The sequence below is a fragment of the Mytilus edulis genome, chromosome 8 (assembly GCF_963676685.1).
Source record: "Mytilus edulis chromosome 8, xbMytEdul2.2, whole genome shotgun sequence".
NCBI lineage: Eukaryota > Metazoa > Mollusca > Bivalvia > Mytilida > Mytilidae > Mytilus > Mytilus edulis.
The window spans coordinates 81544549-81557681 of record NC_092351.1 but is presented as its reverse complement, the minus strand read 5'-3'; the positions used below and the strand labels follow the sequence as shown (position 1 = coordinate 81557681).

The 13133-nt window shown below is 32.2% G+C and overlaps 1 protein-coding gene across 1 annotated transcript; it reads right to left on the bottom strand.

The window, feature by feature from the left end:
* Positions 1 to 3943: 3943 nt before the first annotated feature.
* LOC139486394 (leucine-rich repeat-containing protein 51-like) lies at positions 3944 to 12539 on the bottom strand. The gene is made up of 5 exons (XM_071271269.1): positions 12360 to 12539; positions 11210 to 11322; positions 9894 to 10105; positions 8623 to 8763; positions 3944 to 6200 (listed from the first exon to the last, which is right to left on the bottom strand). Exons 1-5 carry the CDS (start codon positions 12374 to 12376, stop codon positions 6048 to 6050), a joined length of 636 nt encoding a protein of 211 aa, XP_071127370.1. The 5' UTR covers positions 12377 to 12539; the 3' UTR covers positions 3944 to 6047.
* Between the last annotated feature and the right edge of the window lie 594 nt (positions 12540 to 13133).

Below are 13133 nucleotides of genomic sequence, written 5' to 3'. Positions count from 1 at the left end.
CCCAGTATTAACCTATTATGACTCTTTAATGTTTGTTCTTTTTTTTCTCATTTAAATATAGCATTTAATAACATGTAACATGGTCTCCGAGAGGGCATTGTGGACAAATATTTGAGGTGAATGTTGCTGAGCTAAAGTTCTTTGATAGATATATAATTTTTATGTTTACATTTTGTACATATTCTGCAATAGATTTTTCTGAGTTGGATTTCCGAAATCCTACTACCTTCAAAAATCTAGGTTTGTCATATAATATCATCAAAACAATTCAAAATGTTAATTAATGTATCTTGCTATAAATGACCAAAAAATCATATAATGTATTATTGTCATTTTGTTTATTTTCTTTGGTTACATCTTCTGACATCAGACTCGGACTTCTCTTGAATTGAATTTTAATGTGCGTATTGTTATGCATTTACTTTTCTACATTGACTAGAGGTATAGGGGAGGGTTGAGATCTCATAAACATGTTTAACCCCACCGCATTTATGCGCCTGTCCCAAGTCAGGAGCCTCTGGCCTTAATTGTTAGTCTTGTATTTTTTTTAAATTTTAGTTTCTTGTGTACAATTCGGAAACTAGAATGGCGTTCATTATCACTGAACAAGTATATATTTGTTTAGGGGCCAGCTGAAGGGCGCCTTCCGGGTGCGGGAATGTCTCGCTACATTGAAGACCTGTTGGTGACCTTCTGCTGTTGTTTTTTCTATGGTCGGGTTGTTGTCTCTTTGACACATTCCCCATTTCCATTCTCAATTTTATTATAATATTTAGTCCATTGTGTATGAACACCATTTGTCTTTCATGTTTTGTTTTAGGTTTTGTACATTAAAAAATGTAATTTAAAATAATAAAATGCTAAGCATATATATGTTTAATTGTATGGATGCTATCATTTGTTTTAAGTTCGTTGACTGTATTTATGGTCAAATGAATTAACTCACAATTAATAATCAAATCACGACAGCATCTATCGGAGGGTACATTAAGTGCTACCCTTGACCGTCCATTCATCATTCTGTGCGTCATATTTACATTTCCGTAAAGGCCCTATATAAATTTTCAAAACCCACACAGCATGGAAAGTTAAAAAAGGACCGACATGAAAAATATAAAACAATTCAAACAAGTTAACAAATGCATGATTTATTTCCAAGGCAAGTTATACATCATAACAAATATGATGAAGATGTCACACCAGCAATTCACATTTAATACGGATCTGTCGTGATGAGGTCGGATTATTCACTTGCAAGTCAGTAATACACCAGCGATATTTTTGAGCTTATTTTGACAAATTTAAGCAAAACGTAAAAAAAACATGAGGTCAATTCACGTCGCAAAAAAAGGAAATATGGTTGTTAAGCAGTCGCTAAACCATCCAAATGAGGTCAGTGACAATAAACCAATGGCAGACAGAAACTAGTACACAAGGTACGTGTATACAAAGTATTAAGCATCTAGTTCTTTTACCATCTACATTATGAAGCTTTATGAAAATAGTTTACGCTGTAGGTTTAGCATCCGTTTCATATGAATTCTGCGACAAGAGGTGAGATAAAAACAATGATCTGAAATATCTCACAATGTATGATAAGCATCCTTATGTCACCCCACATTGTGACGTTTTTTCGCCAGCTTGACCCCCCTCCCCCCCCAAAAAAAACCAAACCTAAACAACACAGTATAGATTCTTTGAGAATGTAATTTCTCGAAATCGAATACTTGTACCACAGACGTAAATTATTAAACTATTGCAGTTTACTATAGCTATAGGTTACTTGTGGAGTGAGATGTTTCAATGGATCATTTAATGTCCTGTGCCAAGTCAAAAAAATGGCACTTGTTATCCTACAGTTCGTTTTTATGTGTGTTGTATTGTCGTTTTTGTTTTTTGTTGCACTTTAGTGTTTCTGTTGTTTTGTAGTTTTCCTCTTATAGTTGATGTGTTTACCTCAGTTTTAGTTTGTTACCCGGATTGTTTTCTCTCCATCAATTTATGAATTTCGAACTACGGTATACTACTGTTGCCTTTATTTATATCTTTAAAAATATTAATTTTATAAAATAGCTGTTGTTTATTATCCATGGAATATTTTCTGTTTCCTGATTTGTAAAATAACAATGTGGTGTTTTATAATATCTCCTGCATATATCAAATACACATTAGTGTTTTTCAGTTTTTTAACGCAATAATAATCAATTATTTTTTTTTTATATTAAACTATATTCTATAATTTATTTAGAGGTTTTCATGTGTATCGTTATCATTGTTGGTCTATGAATTAAGGGGCTTCCTTGAGTTTTTTCGTGGTTTATTTTTTATTTTTTCTTAGATTTGAAAGATTTTGACCAAATTGAAGTGTAAATTTAAATTACCATCATATTGGCAAGGACGCTAACTCAGAAGATTGAAATGTTTCAAAAGTACTAAAACAGTTCTTATATTGTAACCTTTCTGAAAGTATTAATTTGTGTTGCGTTAAAAAGAGGTTTTACTCTACCTCATTGGCTATATAGCTCTCCAAAATTTTGATCTCAAGTGTACACGAAGGTTTTTCAAAAAATGTGATTAATGGAAATCATATCATTTTTTGCTTTGAACTCAGGGGAGGATCCAAGTTTTCCAAAAGGAGCAATATTATCGATAAATGAATATGACCGCCTAGCTGTTTGAGGCCAAAAATTAGACGATTTTTTTACTAAACATACTGAAAAACATGAAAGTAAAACAAATAAATGAAAATCAAAGAGGGGCCATATACGCCTTTCCTTGATTTACCCCCATAGCTGAAGAATAACTGATGGTTCATTATTGCTAATTGTTACTTGGCTATTATAATTGTTTGCATTCAATGAGACTGTTTTGAGCCTGCAGACACACTTTTGAATCGTTTAAAAGGAAATGGTCCTTTAGGGTTTTACACCAGGATGAATGCAAACACAAAAGTTGGTATTTCTATTGTATTCCGCTCAGCCACTTTATTTTCAGTCAACTATTAATTTGAAACACCAACTATTTAAATCATTCCGGCCCTAAAAAAACAATCGATTAACTGTTTCTATCTTTAAATCCTGTGGCAAACATTTCCTGCATATTCCAGATGAAAACAATTTAAACATAATCCAATAGGTAGGTTCAGAAAAGCAAATAGACCAAAATGAAAACGTGACATTTTACTAAAAGTTGATTGTACAAATTGTGACTTGGATTGACTGTCCCTCTGGTATCTTTCGTCCCTCTTTGTCTCATTGGGACTCCTACCACATCTTACATCTGATTATTTGACATAAATTTTGCAAATAGACATGTCACCTATAGAATACTTGAAGAGCTGTTGCATGACTTCTTTAACAATAAACTCATCATAGATACCATGATTTAAATTTTGTATTTACACCAGACGAGCCCTTCGTCTACAAAAGACTCATCAGTGATGCTTGAATTCAAAAAAGGTAAAAAGGCCAAATAAAGAACTATGTTGAAGAGCTTTGACAACCAAAATTCCTAAAGAATTTGTCATGTATAATTGTTGACAAACTGTATACAGTATTGATTTGGCTAATTGTTGAGGGCATTACAGTGACCGAATTTGCTTAAATAAATGTCATTTCGGTTGTGTTTGATAGTTATCTCATAGGCAATTATACTTTATCTCCTTATTCTATATAAACCAGTGCAGTCTCTCTTCTTCAGACTTTAAATATTTAACATTTTTAATAAATATTGAAAACCAGAATGCTTGCAGAGAGTCACAAGACCTTCAGTATGAAAACTGACAATCCTAGCCAATTTAAATTGTTACAGTAGCTGAGCGCACTTGACATGAGCAGGATTCTAAATCACAACATCTGTGTTGACAGATTGATGATACAGTAGTTGGACTATAAGACCAGTAGGCCAAAAAGGCCCTGCTTCTTATAAAAACATAATTACATCACTCATAAAGAGATTTATTACTGTTCTATATAACAATAAACAATGATCATTAAGAATCACTCAATCAGTTCAATATATAAATCATGATAAAAAATTGATTTGTGACTCTGTAAAGTTTGAATTATCTGATAATAGTAGTTATATAGATAAAAAAAAAAAATAAAAAAAAAAAACACCATTTAAGATTAAAAAAAAATATGGTTCTCTGAAACTTTAGTGTCACATGAAATTATTTCATAAAAACAAATATCACTCTGTAGGGGGTCAATTTTTACTCATTATAGACCCACCAGTTCATGACATTCTTCTTTGAACAATCAAGAAATAATAAGATATTTATATAAACAAAATGGAATGTCTTTGGACATAACTCAGCATAAGCTGCATTAATGTCATTATTAAAATTATATTATAATACAAAGAAAGCACTGCCTTTATCACAGAATATCAAATAAAAATGCACTAAAAAAATTATAATAAAAAATAGTTTCAATGCAACATTATCAATGATTCATTCTTTAAAAAAGGGGGCATAATGCATGTTACATCAAAACCAGTAGATAGTAGTTCGTTTTGCATATTTTGCAGTTGTTGTAATTTAGATTTTTTTTTCATATCTGAGGTAATGGGTGTATGAAAATTTACAACCTTAAAAACATGTTTCAATCTTTTTTTCATCAAAGAAATCTAACTTATACAAGGTAAATGTAGGTATATATTAATATATAATAATTATATAACCATGATTTTTTTTTAAATTGAGGACATAATAATCTTACACTTAGCAGTACATAATTTCATACAAAAAAAAAATTTGAAAGGGAAAAATATCAAATTGTTGTAAAGATATAGCTATAATAAAGAATTAAATAAGGCAGCAAATACAATTAAACAAATATCAAAAGAATTGTTCGATATCCTATTAAACAAATAAATCTGGTAATTGTCATTTTAGGATCAACTTTATAACTCTTATAATGTTCAAACTATTCTGTAAAAACAAATCCTTTCAAATAAAGAATTCTACTTTATAACTTAAATCACAAAGAAAAATAATAAATAATAACAAACCAAAGTATATAAACTGTCACATCTTATCTTACAATTAATAATACATATTTTACAAAGTTCTGTATCATACCCCAAATTATAAATAGCTTAGTTCATTTCAAATGCAAATCTGAATATGTTGAAAGTAACAAAATCATAATATTAACATTTTAATGTAGCATGATGTCTTATCCATACTAAAATATTATAATAGAAGAATAATAATAAAAAGTGTCAAATTTGTCCTTTTTTGACAATATATGGAAATTTAACATAAATATTCAAAATAAAACTTTTAAATTTGTTAAATTTTTTGAAAAACTAAAGGGTATTAAAATATGATTTTATAACTGCTGTGATTCTATCTACTTGAAATTCTGTACTCTCCATAATTTACCTAGATCTTTTGCTAAATGCAAATAAATAAGTTAGCAAATCTGTTCTTAACTACACAAGGTTGATGGTGTGTACATAAGTCCATGTTATTGTCATGAGTATGATTCTTTTTTACCATATCATATCTAAGCTACCATAATTTTTTAGGTGATACTCTTTAAACCTTATCTAAGTACATGTAATTGGGATCTTCAACTGAAAGGGAAACTGAATGAAAATTTAAAAAAAATATTATTCAATTCAATTCAACAACATGTTTCCCTTTCAGGTGTGATAAACATGATAAATTAGTTTTTTGAACTCATGAATTTTTATAAATATACACATGTGCATGTATATAACATATTCAAAATTCCACAAAGCTAATTCAAATATAACAGACATTGTTCATTTTCTTAATAATCCCATAAGTACTTCATGCTCATGATAATTAACAAACAATTCACTGTTTTAGAATCTAATGCATTCTGGATAATTTCATTATTCATACCCCAAATTTAAAGCAATGTATATCATTGGGCGAATTTCAAATGTTTTATAAGTTGTAAGCTAATCAAAGTGATTCAGTGTACACTTTTGAAAAAATTACCCAGAATGCATTAAATTCTTAAAGGTCAAATTCAACACAAAGTATATGATTAATTTGAAATATTGTTTTCTCAATCATCATCAGTATTTTTCTTCTTCTTATGTTTAGCATTAGCATTCATGTGAGCCCAGGTATTTGCTGTCATTCTATCAGCCTTTGTCACTCTGCTAAAGTCCAAATTCTCTAACCGTGGAAGCATTGACAAGACATTTTGTCTGTATCCCTACAAATGAAAGATATAATGCACATTCAAATCGTGTAAAAGCTAATTAGGAGATAACTGTATTGAATTTAAAGCTCTCATGGCATCAATTGGGAATTTGATGGTCGCAAATTAAGTTTACTGGCGACGCTGTAGCGCAGACAGTAAACGAATATTTGTGACCATCAAATCCCCAATCGATGCAGTTGGAGCTTAAAATACAATATTGTTATCTTCATTCTAATGAAACTGATAGAAAACAATGTTAAAACATGTATTTAAAATCTGTCATATGCCGTCTGCGCTTGGGTGTACGTCCCACAGCATCAATTGTCAATGATGCCATGTAAATAAGTGACGTTATCCAATCAAAATGAACGTTGCAAACGTTGTTGCATTAGAATTGCTTATCTACTAGTCGTTATACCCTAGTCCCACTAGACCACGATCCCACTACGATCTGTGAAAAAAATGGAAATTTTGATGATCGTGGTACGATCGTGTAGGTCGCAGTAAGGTCGTACCACGGTCGTGGTGAGGTCTTCAAGATCGTGAAGAGCGTGACCAACTTTGAACATGTTCAAAACAATCGTGGTGCGGTCGTGGCGAAATTAGGTCGTAGTATAAGCCTAGTGAGAGCGCACTAAGATCGTAGTAAGATCGCAAAGGTCGCTGTACAATCGTAGCGAGAGCGTGATTCTATTTGGAGAGATTGTGCTACGATCTCACAGCGACGTTATTACGACCTTACTACGACCATCACGTTCTCACCGCGACCCAACTACGCTTCCACTACGACTTTTCCACGCTGTTCACGCCCATAGTACGATTCTAGCACCCCCTTGCAGTCCTCATCACGCTCTTCTCACGACCTTACTACGTTCACACTACGACCATCATTTTTATTGTCATTTTCACATAAAATATATAAAAAAAAACTCCCTAGATTTTGTTTGTTTGAATGTATTTATCCATTTGCTCTAACGACTCAACCATGCTTCTCGTTTTTATATAGAATAGACCGTTGGTTTTTCCCGTTTAAATGGTTTAACATTAGTATTTTTTGGGCCCTTTATAGCGTGCTGTTCGGTGTGAGCCAAGGCTCCGTATTGTAGGCCGTACATTGGCCTATAATGGTTTACTTTTATAGATTTTTACGTTGATGGAGAGTTGTCTCATTGGCACTCATACCACATCTTCCTATATATATATTGACACATCTGTGTCATCTCTGCTATGGTTCACTAACATTTCGTCATTTGAGCTTTATGGACCAGCAATAGGTTGTAATTTAGGTTTGATTGGTCTTTCCGACATCTCTTGATGATAAGTATTATACTACTTATGTGTATAGTATCAGTTTAATTGAAGTCTGGAGCTGGCATGTCAGTTAACTGCTAGTAGTCTGTTGTTATTTATGTATTATTGTCATTTTGTTTATTTTCTTTAGTCACATCTTCTGACATCAGACTCGGACTTCTCTTAAAATGAATTTTAATGTGCGTATTGTTCTGCGATTACTTTTCTTCATTGGCTAGAGGTATAGGGGGAGGGTTGAGATCTCACAAACATGTTTTACCCCACTATTTTTGCGCCTGTCCCAAGTCAGGAGCCTCTGGCCTTTGTTAGTCTTGTACTATTTTTAATTTTAGTTTCTTGTGTACTATTTGGAGTTTAGTATGGCGTTCATTCTTTGCTCCCTCTGCCCCTACATCAACCCCTACCACCACGCCCATGTGTTCTAGTAGATTTTGGTGGCATGACTGTATTGTTTCCGAGAAATCTCCGTTTTAATCAGAAATAGAAGGCATGGAACTATATTGATATGAAACACGATATTGACGGTATTGCTGAGAACGTAGTAAGATCGCGGTATGAACGTAGTATAATCGTGGTAGGACGTAGTAGCATCGTGAAAGCAACGAAAATTAACATTTTCATGCCGCTCATACCGCGACCTCACCACCTCATCAGCGTGGTGCGATCGTGGTCTAGTGGGACTGGGGCTTTAGATTCTTAACAAAATAAATAAAGAATATATCCATTGGACACACATAATGTTATGAAGGGGCCCGTAACTCATCTCCAGAACTTTTAGGTGATGCCACCAAATTCAAACACAATCTGTCATACATGTTTCATTTGTTTGAGCAAACTTATGTCGGATAAAGGATGTGTCCATCTGCCCTCAAGGAAGATACCTGTGTCTATTTTCAAGTTGAAATTTTTTTACAAAATTTAACAAACAGTAAAGTGTATTTGTGTGCATTCATATTTGTGTAATTTACTGTATATATCTTGATTACTATTTATGTATCAAAATTTTCGTTCAAGGCAATGTAACTGACAATAAGACGTTGACAAAGGACACAAGTATTACAATATGGATGTTATATGTTCCTGCAATAATCTTAACAATAACCGTGGCAACTCATATATTTACCTTAGAATTTTCTACTGGATTGCCATGGAATGTAAGCTTCCTTAAGCTTTTCATAACACTTAGTTTCTCAATTTCTTTTAAATCCTTAATCACGTTTCCATGGAGATATAAAATTTGTAAATTTTCAAATTCTGTGATAACCTGAAAATAATAAATCATAAGTCTTCAAAAAAGAAGATGAAGAGACATTAAGGTGGTACCCAACACTTTCACTAAAATTAATTTGGCTCGTTTAATTTTCATAAAACTTTGACAAAGTTTTTATTTTGACCGTTTGACAAAAATATCAAAATTTCTAAAAATTTGAACCAACAAATTTATCAGAAAAATTACACTGGTTATATCATGTATATAGCAGTTTGACAAACACTAATTTTGATCATTGAGAAGCTTAATATTCCATTAACAACACAACGTAATTAAAACGTTTAGCTGATTTTACAGAGTTATCTCCCTGTAGTGTTAGGTACCCCCTTAAGCCCTATGGTAAGGTCTATTTCAATTAAGTCCTTGAGAATTCCTTCAAATAAACAAAGGTGTTCATACCAGGGATCTCCATGAACTGTTTCATGATGGCACACTACCAATGTTAAATTATCTTATGCCATCATTAAATGATCCCTGCCATTCTTAAATTATCATCCACCACTGTCAGTTGATTTTTTCCATTGGTTAAAAAACAATGCTATGATTGATAGGTTTAGTCAAAAATGTTAAGTACACATTTAACTTTGTTTCTGTTGGCAATTTGAGATAAATTATCCATAAACAAGTGGTGGTACAATCTATGATACTTATATATAAGGGAGCTACCATTTCATTTTTATGAGGGGGCTAGGATGAAATTTGAAAAAAATAGGCAGGACAGGAGTTTTTAGTAAAAAAAAAAGGCAGGATGAGACACTTGCAAAAAAAAAAAAGTCAGGACGACAATTTAGGTAAAAAAAAGTCAGGATAAACTAAAAAAAAAGGGGCAGGACCAAACAGAGTGAAAAATAAAAAGGCAGGACAGAGATTACAGCTAAAAAAAAAAGCAGGACAAAATTTTTCATCCAAGCCCCCCCCCCATAAAAATCAAATGGTAGCTCCCTAAGGAGTCTTTATCTGACCCCTTAAAATAGTGCTAAATCATAGAATCGTTCAATCCTTTCAAAATTGTTCATTTCATTGATTTAATAATAGGATACAAACATAATACATAATTTGTTTATATTAAGGGTACAAATAAGTGCACATTTTTTCCATTTTTCTCTTTTATCTTATAAACTTACAGGGTGAATATTGGTCAACTCATTAAAGGACAAATCAAGCCAGGCTAATAAAGATGGATTCTGAAACTTTGTGACAACCAGTTCCATCAATGGTCCGACCTCTGTTAAACTATTGTTATTAAGACGTAGACATTTACTGGATGATTTCCCTCCTTCTGGTTCTGGCTGTTTCCCTTTTCTGGGTGATTCTCTGGGTTCTTCTTCCTTTACATCTATTAAAAAAAAAGGGTAAAATGTTATACATGTTATAGTATCTTGTAAATTAATTAGAAGGGTAGTCATGGTAGTTATCTGTTTTCTTTAGTTTAAACATATTTTTTTTATTTATAGTGGATTGGGAAACAAATTTTGCAACTTATATTAATCCCTTTCCACTTTGCGGGTGCGAGTGCTGCCTTGTAGTGGTATTAGCCTACTCTTTATCGAAATCTTCAAGGGTGTCTTTAACGTGTCTGAACACGGGTCAGCCATTTATCGTCCCCTTCTGAAGGACTATCATCGTTTCCTCAAGACCATACTTGCAGATGGTGTCAAGGGAGAGCCGAAAATTGAGTTCCTGGAATTTTCATCCCAAACGGGAATCGAACCAGGAACCTTTGTGTTAGTAGTCCGATGCACTAACCACTACAACACGAATCTGTTTTCTTTCTTATCTCGTCTATAGTCAATAAAGTTTTTGATGGGGTTTGTGTTGCTTATTAGTCTTTAGTTTTCTATGTTGTGTTTTGTGTACTATTGTTTGTCTGTTTGTCTTTTTCTTTTTTAGCCATGATATGGTCAGCTTATTTTCAATCTATATATAGCTATGAGTTTCAAAATCACACTGGTATCTTTTTTCCCTCTATGGTACATGTATAAGGCAAACCATAATTCAAGTTTGTTTCCTGTCTTTCAAACAACTCTAAAAGATATTATACACACGATAAAATATTGCTTTTCCAAACATTTTAGATTTTTATGTCATTTTTTTTTTATAGTAAATTATAAATCCTATTTCTGCTGGAATATAGTCAAATTTTTAATAGAATTGTAGAATTGTAACTTGACCAAAATCAGAACATTGGAAATTACAAATTGACCGCATCTATGCTTAAATTACTAGATTTTACATTATGCATGTTCTGTGAAGCAAGATCTGAATTTTTCGGCATTTTGTTGACATGCCAAAAAAAAAAATTCTTTTCCCCATCAATAGAAACCAATAATGAATTACCTCAAGAAGACAAAGAAAAGTAAAAGTAAAATTTTTTAATTGTCATCACACATCGCCACATGTCAAATTTTATTTTCATGTACATTTATGAAAACTTTCTTACCTCCCACATTAGATACCCTATAGAAAGAAAAATCTAATGGTGCTACTATATCATTATTAGCATCAATTGTAGGAACTCTATTAGTTTTCTGCCTTGCACTGTAAGGTACTAAGCTGGAAAAAAAAGAATATTATGATTACCATGTACATTTATATCATCAAAGCATTGATTGTGTTCTGCTTAAATAAAATACAAAATTCAGGTACATGTATCTCTGCAATTTCATAGCACTTTTCACTGAATACGTTGTAGCTTTTTTTTAAACAGATTGTTACAGATTGACTTCTTCTTCATTTGTGTTGTTATAACACTGTCCCAGATGGGTCACTGTGAAATCTGTCTAAATATGAGAAAATAAAGGGTGGCAGGTAGGTGAAACTTATATAAATGAAGAGATAAATGAAAGATGAACAGATTGATGTCCGATTTATATAATTCCAAGGCTGCCCGTCGGCACCGGAAGCCACGAAGCAGCGCATCTATTTTGGGTATGGCAAATATCCATTTTTTTATATGGGATGAGCTCTGACGTCCCACAGCCCCGGCTTGTCTGGCAAAACAGCCGTTGGATGTCAGAGAAACCTCTGACTATGTGAGCCAAGGCTCTGTGTTGAACTTGAAGGCCATACATTGACCTATAATGGTTAACTTTTATAAATTGTTATTTGGATGGAGAGTTGTCTCTTTGGCACTCACACCACATCTTCTTACATCCATTATATGATCTTATATGCCAAAATATAATTGTGTGTAAGATTTTGTAAACATTGACATTGTTGCTATATATAATTTAGTTTTCTTTTTGCATAACAAATTTAAGTTGAATGTTTGGTGCTGAATTCATACATAGATAGCAAGTAGTTTTTAATGTACATACGTTATTTTGTTTTTTCTTGATATTGTTATTTTTGATTTTTTCCTGCTAAAATGTAAATTATAAATTTTATAGTCGACGCCCGGCGAATAATCTTCAATAATTGAAGGATCGCTAGAAACCTAAAGAAGAAGAAGAGATAGCAAGTATATACATGCAGAAAAATACAATGACAAACATAAGTGCAAATGTTATAGGATAAAACTTACAGAATTGAGTACTTTTTCAAATTACGAATTCAAATTTCACCTGACCTACTTTTACAATTGCGCTCACCTTGTGCTTGTACTCATTGTCAAACTTAACAGATTCGCCAATTTATCTTTAAACAATTAATAATAACAATAACAACGTAAAACAACAGTGGTCTTTTCGCAACACTGGACAGTTAATTATGACCTCGAGACAGTTTTAGCGCCATGACAGTTCCCAATGTTGTCATTAACGACTGGCGATAATAAATTTAAAACCAACACCGTAACCCATCTGTCGATTAAAATTCCGGATCCATATTTATTGACACTACCGTGACTATCTGTATCGTATGCCCTTAATATTTAGGTAAGATAGGTAGTATTCTAGTTGGTCATTTATATTTGATTCAGTTAAGAAATTTATATAAATCTATATAATTTTAGTTTCTTCAATTAGTTTGATGTAAATGTTTCATGATTTTTTTATGACATTGAGTTTTTTTTTGAAAAAATATACCAACATTATGTTCCTTTAGTATTCTTAGCTAGGTTAAAAGCTTCATTATAAGAAGTGGATTTACAATTTAAAATTGACAATATTTATAATCTAGATAGGTGCATTAATGTTTGGGTTTTTGTAAAAGTTTCCAAGGGCAGAAGTCCTAGTTAATTTCTAACAGCTAGATTTGTTGAAGATCGTTGAACGTCGAGTTTACTTATGTTCTCTTTTTTATCAACCACAAATAATGAACCACCCGCCACAAATGATTTCAATATATCCTTGTAAAACCTTATCAAAATTACATCTTTTTATATATAATAATTATTCTATAGATAATGTGTGATTTGATTTACT